This window comes from Dioscorea cayenensis, chromosome 8 (assembly GCF_009730915.1).
Source record: "Dioscorea cayenensis subsp. rotundata cultivar TDr96_F1 chromosome 8, TDr96_F1_v2_PseudoChromosome.rev07_lg8_w22 25.fasta, whole genome shotgun sequence".
NCBI classification, from domain to species: Eukaryota; Viridiplantae; Streptophyta; class Magnoliopsida; order Dioscoreales; family Dioscoreaceae; genus Dioscorea; species Dioscorea cayenensis.
Genome location: NC_052478.1, coordinates 7,580,629 through 7,599,240, shown reverse-complemented (window position 1 = coordinate 7,599,240; position 18,612 = coordinate 7,580,629). Strand labels below are relative to the sequence as shown.

Below are 18,612 nucleotides of genomic sequence, written 5' to 3'. Positions count from 1 at the left end.
TTTTTAAATATTATTTTATTTTTGGTGGAGAGTGTTAATTGGGGTTGATGGAATGAATTATTGGTAGCAGATAACACCTATCTCATTTACAAGAGCCATTGGATCAAATTGATCATAACTTTTTTAAATCTTTTATTTTTTGATTTGATAGAAGAGAACAAAAACTATTATTTTTTATTCTTTATAAAAATACACTCATTGTGGCTTATGACATGCACATTTTCTACTTTTGTCCATTCCCTCTTTCTCTTTAAAACTCACAATAAAATATTTTAAAAATATCAATTGAAAGTAAATAAATAAATTATTTGACAAACAACTTATGAATAATCAATTTTCATAACAATTACTTATATAGCAATTTTATATTTTTATATTTTAAAAAATATTGTTAGGTTTATAATATTTTTAATAATTTTTTCTTTTTAAATCTTTGTAAATACTATTATAATAATTTTAAGTCTTTGTTGCTTGAATAACATGATAATAATCTTCTAAAAACATTTTTTTAGAAGATGGAGAAACATGTTTTCTATGGGTTATCCTGATCAATAAGAGCTTTGGAAGTACTTAAGAATGACCTCCTAATATTTATTTGTTAAGTGGAAGCTTATATAAACCGTAGAATTCTTTTTTATGAAAACATACCAATATTGTTGTAAGAAAGATAATTAATATAGAGAAGTTATCATTTAAAACTTATTTCATTCTAGATTATCAATATGGTAGAAATAAGAGAATCCAAATGAAAATAAAATAAGTTATAAAAAAAAATTATAAAATTATAAAGAAAATGTATTTTAATTTAAAAAACTAGAAAACCTGTGATTTTTTAAAGAAATTAAATTTTAATATTAAAAAACTAGTGGAATTTATATATATATTTTTTTAAAAAAATAAAAGTTAAATATTTAAAAACTAATGAAAAATAAAAATAAAATTTAATATTTAAAAAAAAATAAATAAATAAATAAACGCATTCCCTAAATAATTACAACTGATGGACCCCAACCAATTAAAATTGGACATCTCCGTTGACTAAAAACCAATAATTCCCGGTATTCGCACTCAATCGCCATCAAAAGAAAGTTACAAATACAGAGAAACAAAGCAAGATAAATTTATTAAAAACCATTTATTATTATAAAACCCCACATAATTAAAAACACAACAGTCATTAATTCATTAATAATAATAACAACAGTTCACACCTTCAACTTAGCAATGAACTCAGCCAAGTTTTTCTCAGAGCTTCCACCTTCTCCAACAGCTTTCACAGCCTCCGCCGCGACCCTCGCCGCCGACGAGCGCACCACCGGGCTCTCCATCAACTCCTTCACTTTCTCAGTAATCTCCTCCCCCTTCACCAGCTTACCTTCATGACCTCCCCAGCTCCACTCCTCCACCCAAATCCCCAACCCACTCCTCCTCACCACCTCAGCAGTCACCCTCTGATCTCCTCCTCCCTGAGGCCACGCCAGCATCCTCACTCCATGCATCGCCGCCTCAGTCACAGAGTTCCAACCACAGTGACTCACAAACCCACCCACAGCTCCATGCTTCAAGATCTCCTCTTGTTCCAACCACCCATGCACCACCATTGATCCTTTCTCCTTAATCCTCTTCACCAATTCCTCTCCTATAATAACTCCTCTAACTCCACTTGAGCTTCCTCTTTATCCACCTTCTTCGTTCTAACCACCCACAAGAACTTAGCTCCACTCCTCTCCAACCCAATTCCCAGTTCTCTGATTTGCTCAACTGACATCCCCGTCCTGCTACCAAAGCTCACGTACACCACCGACCTCTCCAGCTGTGCATCAAGCCATGGCAACGCCGGGGACGATGTTCCCTTCAATAATAGGAATTGCTTCACTGGCCCAACAGCAATGACGGGAGGGAGCCCAGGCAACACAACTCCATTATTGAGCGCTGTGAGAGTCTCTGGTTCTAGAGCTTCAAAGGTGTTTATCAAGATTCCCTTGGCTTGCATGAGAGCACGTCCATTGTCGATGAACTGGGTGGTGAAGAGATCACTGAGGTTGTGCAGTGGAAGAGGGAGTGAAGCCATTGGAATAACTCCAACTCCAGGGACCTGTTGGAAATATAGTACCACATCGGTTGTGTAATAGAATTGTAATGGGTTTATATATAGCTATAGAGGTTGAGCCACTAAGTCTTGAGAAGTTTTTTCTCGGAGAGCATGCTGCGAACCAAATTCATAATGGTTCTATTTTTCCTTTCATCGACTCCGCTACATTGTGGTGTGTAAGCAGTAGTCAATTGTCGTTGGATGCCATTAGCAATACAAAAAAACTTGTAAATTCCTTGGATGTAAACTCTCCTCCACGATCTGTGCGCAAACAACTGAGGAACAAGTTTGCTTCCTTCTCAACTCGAACTTTAAAGCTTCTAAAAACAGCAAAGAACGACTGCTTTTTTTCCGCCAAAAAAATAAACCCATGTTTTTTTCTCGCTAAAGTCATCGATAAAAAGTAAGTAAATACCTCTTATTCGTTTGTTAGAGATAGGCTTGATTGGTCCACAAATATCAGCATGGACTAGCTGAAGAATTTGTGACGCTCTCCATGTACTCTTCCTTGGAAAAGAATCTCGTTGTTGCTTCCCCACCAAACAATCTTTACACAGCTTCAAGGAGACTTTATTGATGGCAAACCATCTACCATTTTTTTTTGCTGAAGAGTCTGCAAGCCTTTGTGACTCAAGTGTCCATATCTACAATGCCAAAAGTCGCATTTCATCCTCGATGAATTGTGCTAAAAGCAAACCGATGGCAAAGGAAGAGAAGTGGCACGCTAATATGAACATTCGATTAGACCGCATCATTGTCTCCATTATCGGACCTTTCTTAGGATGAAATACCTTACATTTATCTTGTTGAAACATAATAGTCGGGGCCTTTTTTTCTTGCAGTGCCCTAATGCTCAAGAGATTATTTTTTTAAGTTCGGCACAAAAAAACACCCCTGTGATGATCTCGCACAATTCCATTCACCTTCATTCTAATATTTCCCTTCCCCGCAATGACAAAAGGTCGGAATTATTGCCAAGCTTTTATCGAATCTTTGTATTTTTTTCATCAAAATCGAAAAAAATACTCTTCCTTCCCACACATGTGATTGCTACTGACCCGAATCAAGAAACCATGTATCTTCATTAGTACCTTTATCAACATCCATATGTGCCATCAACAACATCTCTTCATGTGTTTTCACGTATAATTAGCCTCTTCCCCCTTGCTTGAACATTCCCATTGAAAATGTCCAAGCTTGTGACAGTTATAGCACTCCACCATAGCTTTGTTGAAACCTCCTCTGCCTCTATCACGTCCTCTGCCTCTACCACGTCCTTGTCTTCTTCCTCCATAAGAAATCTTCAAAGCATGCTCTTCTTCATCATTGGAGCTCATGCGTTGTTCATGCACAAGCAAACTACTTTGCAATTCATCAATAGTCAATGTACTTGTATCTTTAGACTCCTCGATAGAACAGACAATGTAATCAAACTTGGAAGTCATTGATCTCAGAATCTTTTCAACAACAGCAACATCTCCCTTATCTTCTCCATTAGCTTTCATCTTGTTAGCTATGGTAAGTACCCGAGCAAAGTACTCATTCACAGTCTCACCTGTTTTCATGTGCAATGTTTCAAACTCCTTTCGCAATGCTTGAAGATGAGCACGTTTAACTCGAGTGGTTCCCTGATATTTTTGCTTCATAGAGTCCCATATATCCTTTGATGTATCTTTTGTAAGGATTGTCTCTAGAATTGAGCGATCTAATGCCTGAAACAAATAGTTCTTAGCTTTCAAGTCTTTCAACTTTTGATCTTCATAGTGCTTCTTCTCTGTATCTGTGAGAACCACCCCTGTTGCCACCATAGGTATGCCATTCTCTACCAAGTTCCAGTACTCCTTTGACCGCAAGAAGTTTTCCATAAGCATTGCCCAATGATCATAATGGCCATCAAATTTAGGAATTGCCGGCTGGACGAACGAGTTATCTGTCGCCATGAATTGCAATGACACGAAGACTGCTGCTTCTGTTTTCTTCAATTAAAACTCACCGCAACCTCTCTGATACCAAGTGATAAGAATTACAAGAGTTTTTAAGAAGAAAAATCCCCCCATTTATTATCAACAACGATGGCTATATAAAAGCCTTACAAACCAACTAATTTAAATACAAAGAGATAAGAAACCATATCTAACAAACTCATGATATGCAAAAACTAATTTAATCAACATATTTATTGACTAAATCCTAATAATAATAGGGATTTATTAACAAAATCCTAACAATCCTTCCCTTAAACTAAATGCTAGCATTTAGTTTACATCATTCTCTGAACAAACTCCCAAGAGTTCACGCAACTTCAAGAAAGCTTCCAACTTAAGTGGCTTTGTCATAATGTCCGCCAATTGCTCTTGAGTTCCACAATGAACCAATTTCATAGTTCCAGCCTTCGTGAGATCACGAAGAAAATGGAAACGCACATCTATATGCTTGCTGCGACCATGCATCACTGGATTTTTGGATAAATTAATTGCAGAACTATTATCACAATAAATAATAGTTGTTTCACCTTGATTTTTATCCAGCTTTTGGTACACTCTTTTTAACCATATTGCTTGACAAGCACAAAAGGCTGCAGCTATAAATTCTGCCTCTGTAGTTGACAGACTTACTACAGGTTGTTTTTTAGATGACCATGATATAGCTCCTGAACTCAACAAAAACACATATCCTGATGTGCTTTTTCTGTCTCCTAAGTCTCTAGCATAATCACTATCAGTGTAGGCAATAAGCTCATCTCCTCCTCCTTTTCTATAAAAAATTCGAAACCCAACAGTTCCTTTCAAATATCTGAAAACCCTTTTTGCTGCCTGTAGATGAAGCTCAGTAGGAGTTTCCATGTATCTGCTAATTAGACTAACCACAAATGCTATATCTGGTCGTGTAGCTGTAAGATACATAAGACTACCCACTATTTGTTTAAAGTAAGTCTTATTTACCTGATCAGCCTTTTCCTCCTTCGTAAGCAAACTGCCAGGATCAATTGGATTATGAACAGGATTGCTTTCTGCCATGCCAAATCTTTTTAGCACCTCCAAAGTATATTTCTTTTGACTGATAAAAATCCCAGTTGATCTCTGCTCAATTTCAAGGCCAAGAAAATACTTCATCTTTCCAAGATCTGTCATATCAAACTCTTGCTTCATGGAATTTTTGAATTCTGCAATCAATAGTTCATTATTGCCAGTAACAAGAAGATCATCAACATACAAACTTACAATTAACATAGCTTCATCTTCTCTGACAAATAATGTATGCTCATAGTCACACTTTGTAAAACCTTCCTTTAAGAAATAGGCTTCTATACGACTGTACCAAGCACGTGGAGCTTGCTTTAGCCCGTATAATGCCTTTTTCAATTTGTACACTTTCTGCTCACTTCCCTTCTGTACATATCCACATGGTTGTTCCACATAAACATCTTCTTGTAAATGACCATGTAAAAACGCTGACTTCACATCTAACTGGTAGACGGACCAACTTTTTTTGAGTCTGCAAATCCGAGCACCAAACGAGCTGTCTCCATCCGCTGCTACGGTGCAAATACTTACGTGTAGTCTATCCCATACTCCCCGAGCATATCCCTTTACCACAAGTCTATCTTTGTATTTATCGACTTCTCCTTTTTCATCAAATTTAGTTTTTGAAGATCCACTTTACTCCAACTTTCTTTCCTCCTTCGGGTAAATCGCTTAATTCCCAAGTGTCATTCTTCTTTATCGCATCCATTTCAATGTCCATCGCTTTTTCTCCACTTCTCTTCCTTCACTCGCATCTTGATAATGAATCGGATCAACATCGCTAAGCATCACTAAGTGAGCGGAATCATCATCGAAAAGCCCTTCACCGACTTCATAGTTATTCATCCATATTGGTGGGACGTCCCTGTTTCTACCTTCGGATCTTTCTTGGGACTGAAGAACCAAGAGTTTCTTGTTCATTTATGACTGGTTCTGTGTTTTCCTCAACTATTTCATTATCTCCACAATCCAAATCACAAAGTACACCTTGTTCATGTGTTTGATCCCACTCCCAGTGTTTGTCTTCCTCGAATTTTACATCCCTGCTTATAATGATCCTTTTGGAAATTGGTTGTGTAATAGAATTGTAATGGGTTTATATATAGCTATAGAGGTTGAGCCACTAAGTTTTGAGACTTTTTGGTGTAAGACCCCTAAGCCCATATAAAGCCCATATAGGGCCCACTGTACCAAAATGTAAAATCCAACATGGTATCAGAGCTTCAGGGAAAAAAAAATAATTGATTCTGATAAAAAAAAAAAGACAAGTTATAGTGGGACCTAGTAAAAAGACCTCTGAGGTTCCAGAAGGAACACAAGTCAAGTTAAAATAGGACCTCTGAGACACAAGTAGTGTACAAGTCCTGGTAAACAGACCTCTGGAGTACAAGTCTGTGCAAGTTCGACCGCAGTTAAACTTGAGGGAGGGTGTTGGAAATATAGTACCACATCGGTTGTGTAATAGAATTGTAATGGGTTTATATATAGCTATAGAGGTTGAGCCACTAAGTCTTGAGACTTTTTGGTGTAAGACCCCTAAGCCCATATAAAGCCCATATAGGGCCCACTGTACCAAAATGTAAAATCCAACAGGACCTCCACATGATCTTTGCTTCTTTTGTTGTTGAAATAGAACAAAAACAAAGATTCAACTCACTGAATTGGCCTTGAAGCTCTTGACCTGCAGAGATTGGAATTCATGCTACTTGAGTTGAAGCTTCCTTCAATGAAGCAAATCTGCAGGAAAACTAAAGATCCACACAAGAACTCCAATTGCTTAATTGAGAGAAAAGAAAAGACGAAGGAGATGAAGGAGAAAAGAAGTTTCCATTGATTTCAAGATGATGGGTAACAATGAAAAGAGAGCTTTATATAGCTTCTCTCTGATTGTACAAAGCCGATGATTCAGTTATAACAACTTGTGTTGATGTGGCATAATGTAACACCCATGTGAGTTGCACGTGAAAATGAAATGAGAAGGCTTTGAAACAGAACAAGATCTCTTCCTTTTTTGCTTCAGTTATAAACTGTGAATTACTTCTTCATTCTTCTCCACTTTTTATTTGTTTTGAAATAAGCTTAATGTCTTCAACATCATCATCTCCAACATTTGTTCTGATCAATGTCAATGTGAGTGGGAAAGTAAGCACAGAGAGCGAGCATTGACGCTGATGAAATGAAATAAATGAAACTACTGATCCCTGTCGGAGAGATGGCCGGTAACAAGGTGGAAGATAATGAGATGTCGACGATAATGGAAGTAATTGGTGAAGTAGAAGCTGTAGTGAGGTGAGGGAGTAGGAGGTGAGCAGACTGGCGAATGGCTTCAAACTGGAGAATGAATGGATCTCCATGACCGGTGAGTGGGACTATGTTGAGGTGGATGGGGTGGATGGAAGGGAAGGTGGACAAGAGGGTGGTGATGGAGTTGGACTCAGCGGAGGAAACCATTGGATGGAAGATGAAGAGGGACACATGGCAGCCTCGGGTGGCAAGAGTGGCGGCGAGACGGCATAAAGGGTTGAGATGGCCCATTCCGGAGCTTGGGATTAGGGCGATATGGGGTGGTGCTTGGTCGCCGGAGAACGCCATGGGTGAACAGGTTGGAGCTTCAAGGTGTTGTTAGCTAGGTTTTGTGTTTTGGATTTCCATGTTTTGGCTGCATATATATCATAAATATGCTGAGTGACAGGCCATGTTACAAAAATAACCACATTGTGCATCATTCACGGTAGTTGGTAAAAATGGGACCGAAATGATAAATATAATAAATAAAAAAGGTTTTTATTTATTACTGAATTTAGATGGTTTATTTTCATCATTAAAAAAAAAATTTTTGGGTTGGTAGTGTTAGTAAAGGAGAAGGTAAATAAATAAATAAAAAAAATTGTTTGGTTTGGCTAGTTGGACTGGAGGGGAAGATGCTTTGTATCATTTTTTTTATTAAATCAGATAGTATATATTTTATTTATTAAGAAAAATTGTGCGGTTGGTATTTGTGATGGAGGTGGTGACAAATAGACAATGATGAGAATTTTTAATAAAATAGGGAAATTTTTGAAAAACCGATTTTGTTGATGTAATGGTTTTAAGAAATGCTATTCATCACGAATCCAATATGAATATTAATTTTTAAATTTGAGTTCTGGGGTTAATTTTCATATGATTTTTCCTACAAATTATTTGTGATGAATTGCATTGTTAAATGGTTTTATTTATTTTAGATGATTCTCACCTACATGAGTTAAGATTTTAACCTTCTCCTAAAAACTATAAATACCCTACACAGTTGATCATAGGTGCAAGAAAAAATTATGAGAAAAAATTTAAAAAAATATAAAAATAAAATAAAAATGAGAGAGAGAGACTCTTTGTGATAAATACACCATAAATTTGGGTAGTTGCACTCATGATGTTGTTCAGATCATGGTTACGCTTCAAATTAATTATTATTTGATCAATTCTCCGGCTATTGTCATTTATACATTGCTCTACAACTTTCTTGGCCCTAATGCAGCCAGTAAAAATTGTAGCAATGTTCACCCTCCACTCTGTAGCTATTTTGAGCCCAATATTGATATATAGCATGTAATTTGACTTCAACCAACGTCGTGTGCCGGCATTTGACTTTGTGAGGCAGTAGTTGCTCGCCGGAGAAGACCATGGATGAAGATTGAAGAGTTCGGAGTTTGTGGGCATGTGTGGAGAAAGGTGGTGGATTTATGTTGATGATGATGCCACTGTACACCAACCAAGAAATAATACATAATAGTTTTGAGAATTATTTATTATCTCATTAATAATTTAAAATATAAATTGATAAAATTGCCCTCTTAGTTAGTTTTTTTCATTTTGTTACATCCAATTATTTTACCTTACCTCTAGTCTTTTTAATTTTTATAACTCAAAAATTTTAATCCTCCACCTAATGAACATTAGGTTTGCCGTTTGGTTAATAAGTGAAAATGCCCCTTTTGGTCCCTAAATAAGTATACTTTCTGTTATTTTAATTCTTATAATACATCATTATTAATAATAAATAAAATTATTCTTTTAATCCTTAAGTAAGTAAGTAAACTGCCTTCATTTTTTATTATTTTATTATTTTTTAGTTTAAAATAAAAAAAATTTCACATAAGTAAAATCGAATAATAAATTTATGTCTATAAATAGAAGAAACTAAGATTTCCAAATAATATAAATTAAAAGGGCTTAAATGTATCAAAAAATATTGAAGCCAATAAAAAGACATAAAATTGTAATTGTTGAAAGTCTGAAAAGATAAGTTTACCAAATGAATTAATAAAAAATAAAAAAAAAATCTTACAAATTTTATATTTTTAACAACTATTTTCATAGCACATAAAATGATTAAAAACTTTTGAATTTTAAGTTTTATTGCGCAATTAAATATGCCCGAGCATTTCAGAGATATTATTTGCCGTGAGGGGATGACAAGTGCAGAAAAAGATATATATGCTTTTTTTTTTTAATACAAATTTTATGAGTTCCAGAATGTACATTGAGAAAATGGTTTTATGGATATATCTAAAAAATTATTAGTTTGCCTATGTTGATATAACCCACCAGAAAAGTAATAATGAAGTTTTGTATGGGAGGGCAGAAGCTCTAATCCCTCTTCACGCATGTATTTTATAAAAAAATTATTTATTCATATTATATGTTTGTGGGCAATTAAAAACTTAGTTGAAATGTAAATTTTGGTTATTAGCACTATGGGTTATTTTATTTTTTTATTATTTTTTTTAACAAAGACAACAAGTCCTGCTTCATAAAGAGTGTCAAGCGACATGCAGATATGGTGATGTACCAATTATAGTGGCTTAACGAACCTTTAAGAATTTATTAACTCGACCAGACATCACATGAGGTGATTAGAATTCTATCATGTGCATGCTTGGAAGATATTTCAAAAATCAAATCAAGTTAATAAATCCCCCTACCATGCAATTCTAGAGGGGAAAGAAATGACATCGTCCCACAGGAGGACCTGTGAACAATGAATGAACATTACTATATACAATGTCCTACATTGTATGCACATTATAGCAATAGTACAGTAGATAGAAGAATTTGACTCTGGGTCTGTCATTCACTATTTTCATAACTTTTCATAAGTAGTCGTTGCTAGCACTAAAGTTATTGATAATAACAAATTTGATTTTTATTTTTCTTAAAAAGCACAATTCATATGGTTGATATATATATATATATATATTAATATGCTAAATATCATTGATAGACTTTGAAGATATGAAAAAAAAAAGTAAGAAAGAGATTTTGCGAGGAACAAATAGTGTTAAGATTTAAAGAGAAAGTGGGAGATGGGAAAGGGGGAGGGTGCAGTTGGATGTCAATCTAATAACACTTGTGGGCCTCCGTAGAAGATGCGGATTTATATATATATATATATATATATATATATATATATATATATATATATTGTGCTAGAAAAGTTGAAAATTGCTTTTACATTCGTTTAAATTATGTCTCTATATGTATGCCCAGGAATCTCAATTTGTCATCCATTGTTTGTTGTTAATGTGAACCCCACTCCTTAATCAAATCCTAGCCATTGCTTTTATTTTAATCCTAGCTATTGGTTTTACTTTGAATCTTAGCCGTTGGTTTTTGTTTTTTAGTTTCAAAACCCTAGCTGTCTCTTCACATCATTTTTTTTAGTTTTGAAACACTAACCAACTCTTCACCTTCTTCAGTTTTAGATCACCGTTTAAAAAAAAGGGGGAGAGAGAGACTTGCCACATCTCTTCCTCTCCCTATTTGCGGGTGGTGTTAGTGGCGAGAATGGGAGAAGGGTCATATCGTCACGGATTTCGTTTCACTGTTATTTTTGAGGTAAGGTTCTAAGTTATTTTTGTTTTTTCTCTTTCTTATGCTTGTTTGTGACGTACTACTAGTTAGGGTTAGGGTTTGGTGAGAGTTGATTTGATTTTAATTTGAGGATAAAATTCTGAAATTTCCTGTTAGCATAGTAGAGATCCCTAATTTATTTGGAAGATCTGGAGACAGAATATGGAAGGGACCAAAATAGACGACCGAGGTCTTGTTTATCTTGCTGACAAATTTCAGAATTTTTGGAGTAGTATTCTGTAAATTATAAATTTTTAGACGCAGGTGGCGCAGACAGGATCTCTGTTCAGACCTTGAGCCTGTTTTGATTAATTTCATAGTTTTTAGTTCTGATTTAGATTTATATTTATATAATAAAGTTATAGAGGACTATTTTATCTTTGACTCTGCGAAATTTCAGAATTTTTAGCCATGTAAATTGTGAGATATGATCATATTTCTATAGATGTGCTCAATAATATTTCTGCAGAAAACATAAAGATTGCTTAGAAACTTTGATGGTCTTGTACATGAAATTTGGAGAAGAGTAACATAACAAAGTTATAGAGTTTGATGTTTTCTAGATACTTGTAAAAATTTAGATTCTTTGGATGAGTCGTTTAAAAGTTATAGCATTATTAGTGTAGTTGTTCCCAATGATATTACTGTGTAGAATCTGAAGTTTGTTTGGTGTTTCTCATGGTACTAGATGTTGTATTTGATATAGCATAAAATAATAAAGTGATGCATTACTGAGCTATCTGACTGCATGTAAAATATTATTGCTTTTGAAAATTTGTATTGAGAGATATTCATATTTGAAAAGGATACGTCTGAATTACAAGCCTACCGAAATAGTTGGACATTTAATTAAATGTTATAAATTGTGTAGTACTCTAAATTGTGTGAGTTTCGGTTATGTCATAGTGTTAGGTGTCTATTTTTCCCAGAATTTTGAAATTTGTGATTTGGAAAAGTGTATCTGAAGTTATGAGGATTTTAGTACTCATTGATCATGTTGGAATTATTGATATGGCTTTTAGAGTGGGTAATTGCTATTGTATCCTCGCAATAATAAATATTTGGGAGTGTAGAATAATAGTTGAACTTTTTGCATTTGTACCCTTCTAAAAATCTTTTTGTTTAATACTATTGCTTGTTAGTCTCGATTTGTTATTTGACCACTCTTGTATTGTTGTATATTGAAGCATAAGAATTGTGACTTTCAAGATTTTGATTTGAGCTGCCTGAAATTTTGTCCAAATTCAGAGACTATAGATATAGAATTTGGGGAAGTTTAAAACTAGAGAATTGTGGCATTTATTGTTATCTATCTACTTGCAAAATTTTAAATTTATTAGATTTGTATCTTAAGAGATATGCTCCTATTAATAGGTCTATCTTGGTTGTTACTGTTGTGCAAGACTTGAAGAGTGAATGGTACTTCTCATGACTTTGCAAGCCGAATTAACCAAAGTGTTAAATATAAGAAATGTTTGTTATGACCTTAGCTAATTGTCTGTAAAATATCTTTATTATTGGATTTGTATTTTGGAAGATATTCCTGATTTTGTAAGACTTTCCTGAAAAATAAATGTGCTGAAATCACGTGAGATTTAGATTGATGCTATAATTTGAGGAGGGCTAAGAATATTTTGGAATTTGATCACATTGTAGCTTGGTGGGTCTGAATTTATTTGAAAGAGGAATGATGATATTTTTCAAGTTAAACATTGATATAATTAGGAAAAATCCCAAGAGGTTAATGTGTGCTTGTCCCTAGTCTCCGCTTGGTTGTTGAGTATAATTTGGTGCATTGCTGGCCAATTAATGCTTGAAATCTTTGAGGAGTAAACTTCTTATAATTTGATATTTTAGTGTGTTTAGTTGCATTGATTTTGTGAATTAGTGGATAATCTACATAATATTTATGTACTTGGAAGGTGAAATAAGCCTCATTGTTGTATTGTAAAAAAAAAAACTGTAAAGGATCATACCATAGTATTTAGGAAGATTTGATCAATTTTGATGATTAGATTCCAAATATTTGATTGAGGATAATTCAAGCAAGTTTAAGCTTGGTAGTTACTTAGTGGTTCTTGGTTGGTTTTAATTTGTTTATGCTTTTCAATCAATGAGAAAATTTTAGAGTGTTCAAATATTGTTGTGGACTTGAGTATATGTATAATTTTGATGTTATGATGCTTGATGGATGTAAAATTTGATCTTTGATACTCATGTTAGGTGGCTGTAAGCATGTGACATGGATTTCAGTTGACAAAAAAGGGAAAAAAAAAACTAGGATCTTAATTTTCAAAATCTGGTTGATTTAGTCATCATATCCATGGGATGCTACACACATTGATGTTTCCAAATAAGGGATGCTAATGTATTGCAATGGTGGTTTTGTATTTGCGGTTTAAATGCTAGTTAAATGACACTTACACTATAGTATGGTCTGAATCTGACTGGAAGTTTGCTTCGATGGAGCACATTTGAGTTTAGAGGACTAAACTCTTTTAAAGGAGGGGAGATTGTGAGCCCCACCCCTTAATCAAATCCTAGCCATTGCTTTTATTTGTAATCCTAGCCATTGGTTTTACTTTCAATCCTAGCCGGTGGTTTTTGTTTTTTAGTTTCACAACCCTAGCCGTCTCTTCACCTCATTTTTTTTAGTTCTGAAACCCTACCCGACTCTTCACCTTCTTCGGTTTTAGATCACTGTTAAAAAAAACGGGGGAGAGAGACTTGCCTCATCTCTTCCTCTCCCTATTTGTGGGTGGTGTCGGTGGCGAAGATGGGAGAAGGGTCATGTCGTCACGAATTTCGTTTCACTGTTATTTTTGAAGTAGGGTTCTGAGTTATTTTTGTTTTTGCTCTTTCTTATGCTTGTTTGTGACGTGCTACTAGTTAGGGTTAGGGTTTGTTGAGAATTGATTTGATTTTAATTTGAGGATAAAATTATGAAATTTCCTGTTTGGTAAGAATTGATTTGGTGAGAATTGATTTGATGTCACTGAGTTTGATTCTTTGTTTTGTTTTAGATCAGGTTTTGAGGCCTTGTATGTCTACTTGGTTTCGGCCTTGTAGGTGTACGGTCGTTTGTTGGCGTCCCGGTTCCATAGAGCTGGGTTCGGGGCGTGACAGTTAAAATTGACATGAAACAATAACATGAAACAATATCAAATGATCATGTTTAGTATATACCTTGTAAAATAAAATATATGCATGTCTTATAAATCTGGAAGTCAATTAAAACTCTAGAATAAAATATATGATCATGTTTTTGTTTTTATTTATTTTATTATTATTTTTAGAATAATATCGAAGCCCCCAATATATACACTTAATAAATCTCAATTATGTATTGAGAAAGAGTTGAACATATCACCCATCATATGGGAGTTAAATATCTTGTTGCTTACTTATTACCCATATAGAAGTTGAATAGTCGATATTGTTTTGAAATCGTTGAAGTTAATTAGTAGAAACAATCTTAGAAGATCATAATTAGCAATGTAACACCGTCATTATTATCACCTCATAATTATATAAAATATCATATTAAATTGTTCCCAACTTAAAAGCTAAACAAATAAAAAAAAACATAAACAAAAGCAATATTCACATCTATGTCACCATAGTTATTTCTTTTAAAATCTATTTCATGAGCATCGGGTTTAATATTTGTTCTTGATATATATCTTGTTGAAGTTCGAGTTTTTGACAAGATTTTATTTATAAAAAAAAAAAACTTGAATTTAGCCCGTGTTTGTTATAAAAAAAACTAAAAAATAAATAACATGTGCATATAGAAAGCTACGGGCTCTTACTCCTTGCTCTATTTTTAGTAGATTTTGTTTTTAGTGTATATCTTGTATTGTACTTCTTCTTTTAATAATATTGGAGTTTATCTTTTTTATTTAAAAAAAAAAAAACAGAGAACAGGCTTTATGAAAACAAGTTTATTTTTGTTCTTTATGCATGGGAAACGAAGAAGAAGAAAAGAGATTAGGTGGATTCATGCAAGATTCACTTTATCTTGCTCTTATTTATTGTTCAATTGAATTCAAATCGAATTAATTAGTAAGTTTTAAGAGCAATTTTAAAAGGTTATTTCTCTATTTTTTTTTTTTCTAAGTGCCATCATTCAATAAGAGTTTGTTTTCTAGGGAGATATTATTAATTTGTATTTTTTTCATTATTGGTAATCTCTAAATATAGATTTACTTGAGTTAGAATATTTGATATTTATTGATCAATAGTGGTTATCCTTTTTCATTGGAGGGTTTTAGAGTTTTCCAAATAAAACTAGTGTCTTGTTGTTGGTTGATTTTCTTTGTTTATTATTTTCAATTATGTATTGGCTTGATTTGAAATTATTTAATTTGGTATATGTAAAAATTTTAATTTACACATTTAGGATTATTTACTTGTGAAAACTCAATAATTCACAAATAAAGTTTAAAACAAGCTCAGACTAGATATCATGTTCAGTTTAAATAGTGCTGAGATGATGAGTTGAAATAGTACTGAGATGATGAATTTGATGAACTTCAACATGACAAAAACTAACCAGGCTTGATTGCAGTATCTTGGGTGGTTTATCCGTCTTATTCAAAAATAAAATAAATAAATAAATAAATAAATAAAACTCTCAAGTATCTTGTGATCTCCAGTCCATCAAGTTTTTTTTTGAACTCTAGCTCTTCTTGTCTTTTATTCTTAGTTTTATCTGCGGCAGCTTCAACACAATTCAAAACAAAAACTATAAATTAAAGAAAGCAAATCAATAGAAAGAGTCAAATATAAGAAAACAAAAACAAGATAAATTTATTAAATACCATTCATTATTATCGTATCCATATAATTAAAAACAGTAACTAATTTATTAATCCCATATATTTCACCCCTTCCAACTTAGCAATGAACTCAGCCAAACTTTTCTCAGAGCTTCCACCATCTCCAACAGCCTTCACAGCCTCCGCCGCCACCCTCGCCGCCGACGAGCACACCACCGGGCTATCCATAAGCTCCTTTACTCTCTCCGCAATCTCCTCCCCCTTCACCACCTTACCTTCTTGACCTCCCCAACTCCACTCCTCCACCCAAATCCCCAACCCACTCCTCCTCACCACCTCAGCGTTCACCTTCTGATCTCCTATTTGAGGCCACGCCAGCACCGGCACACCATGCAGCGCCGCCTCCATCACCGAGTTCCAACCACAGTGACTCACAAACCCACCCACAGCTCCATGCTTCAAGATCTCCTCTTGTTCCACCCATCCATGCACCACCATTGATCCTATCTCCTTGATCCTCTCCACCAATTCCTCTCCTAATAACTCCTTTAACTCCACTTGCGCTTCCTCTTTGTCCACCATCTTAGTTTTAATCACCCACAAGAACTTAGCCCCACTCCTCTCCAACCCAACTCCTAGTTCTCTGATTTGCTCCACCGACATCCCCGTCCGGCTACCAAAGCTCACGTACACCACCGACCTCTCCATCTGCGCATCAAGCCACGGCAACGCCGCAGACGTTTCCATCAACGGGAGTTGCTTCACTGGCCCAACGGCCATGACAGGAGGGAACCCAGGCAACACAACTCCATTATTGAACGCTGTGAGAGTCTCTGGTTCTAGAGCTTCAAAGGTGTTTATCAAGACTCCATTGGCTTGCATGAGAGCACGTCCATTGGCGACGAACTGAGTGGTGAAAAGATCACTGGGGTTGTGAAGTCTGGGAGGGATTGAAGCCATTGGAATAACTCCAACTCCAGGGACATCCACATGATCTTTGCTTCTTTTGTTCTGATCAATGTCAATGTGAGTGGGAAAGTAAGCACAGAGGGCAAGCATTGACGCCGAGGCAGTGAAGAAAATGAAGGTGCTGATCCCTGTCGGAGAAATGGCCGGTAAGAAAGTGGAAGCTAAAGAGATGTCGACGATGATAGAAGTAATCGGTGGAGAAGAAGAAGAAGTGAGAAGAGGGAGGAGGAGGTGAGGAGACTGGCGAATGGCTTCAAACTGGAGAAAGAATGGATCGCCAGAGCCGGGGAGGGGGACGACGTTGAAGTGGATGGGGTGGATTGAGGGGAAGCTGGAGAAGAAGTTGGTCATGGATTTGGACTCGGCGGAGGAAACCATTGGATGGAAGACGATGAGGGACACGTGGCATCCTTGGGCGGCTAGAGTGGTGGCAAGGCGGCATGAAGGTGTGAGATGGCCCATGCCGGCGCTTGGGATGATGGCGATGTGAGGCCGTGGTTGTTCGCCGGAGAACACCATCGATGAAGAGGTTGGAGGCTGGTTGGTGTGTCTTTGTGTGTGAGAGAGAAATGGTGGATGTCATCAAATACCCTCAAATAATTTTTCTCATTGTTTGTTATTTAATAATAATTTATTACAACAGTCTTTGGGTCAATTAGTATCGGATACCTTATATAAGACGTTTATTTCAGAAATGACCGAGATCGAATCCTATATCCACACAAGATGAGGGCACATGGGTCGACGTTGAGCTCTGCGTGCATGTCCCTAATTTACCCTTAAACGGAGGCGCTTGTCGTCTATTTGTCAAAAAAAAAATAAAAATAATGACTCATTAATAATTCTCTAAAAAAACATTAATAATCTAAAATAATAAATTAATAAAACATTAAATTTTTAATTTGCAAATCCAGCGGCATAGATGGTGTGACTTATCTAATTTATAAATAAATAATTAATTAATAAAATTAAAAGAGAGTCTTATGATTTTTATATTTTAATAAATTTTTTTTACTAATGTGAACAACTCACTATATCTGCAAATTTAATAACACAAGTATCTCATTCTGTACAGGTTAATGTTGAAAGATAGTTAACATATTTTATTTAATGGGTATTTTTTAAAGCACATAATATAATTTAAATTTTTTTAATTTTAACTTGTATTGTGCCCATGTGTCTGAGCATTTTATACATGTAAGTAAATAAAATAAATATTGTATTTTATCAAGGATCACCATTTAATGTTTTGAGGGGATGTCGGAAAATGGATGGTAGTGGCTGCCTAATAAATTTACATACAAAAATCAATAAATATTCATGCATTAAAAATTCTTTTGGTAGTTGGAGTTTGTGGAGGAGATGATGACAAATGGAGAAAAATCTATATATATGCATTTTTTTTAATACTAAGGTTTATGAGTTCCAAAATGTTGATTGAGAAAATAGTTTTATGAACATATTTAACAATTTATTAATTTATTAATATTAATATAACCCAATAGTAAAGTAAGGGAGTTTTATTTCAATAGCAAATAATATAAATAATGATTTGTGTATTTTATAAAAATAATTATTGATTTATATTATATATCTGTGGCCAATTAAGAATTTTTAGTTGAAATATAAATTTTAGTTGTTAGCACCAAGATTATTGATAATAATACATCTGGATTTTTTTTGAAAAAGTATAATACATCTGGTTGAAATATATATATATATATATATAGATACATATAGATATATATAGATATCAATTTTTCATGTGTATACAATTGTTTGCTGTTAAAATTGACTAAGAAAGGATATCAAAATCACCATTTTAAGTATAGATATCTTAAAATAAAATATTTGC

The 18,612-nt window shown here is 34.5% G+C and overlaps 1 protein-coding gene and 1 pseudogene across 1 annotated transcript; both read right to left on the bottom strand.

Annotated features, from left to right (window-relative positions):
- Positions 1 to 1,139: 1,139 nt before the first annotated feature.
- LOC120267233 lies at positions 1,140 to 7,760 on the bottom strand (annotated as a pseudogene).
- An 8,035-nt stretch (positions 7,761 to 15,795) lies between these two features.
- LOC120266518 (UDP-glucose:2-hydroxyflavanone C-glucosyltransferase-like) lies at positions 15,796 to 17,345 on the bottom strand. The gene has a single exon (XM_039274157.1). It carries the CDS (start codon positions 17,274 to 17,276, stop codon positions 15,870 to 15,872), a length of 1,407 nt encoding a protein of 468 aa, XP_039130091.1. The 5' UTR covers positions 17,277 to 17,345; the 3' UTR covers positions 15,796 to 15,869.
- Between the last annotated feature and the right edge of the window lie 1,267 nt (positions 17,346 to 18,612).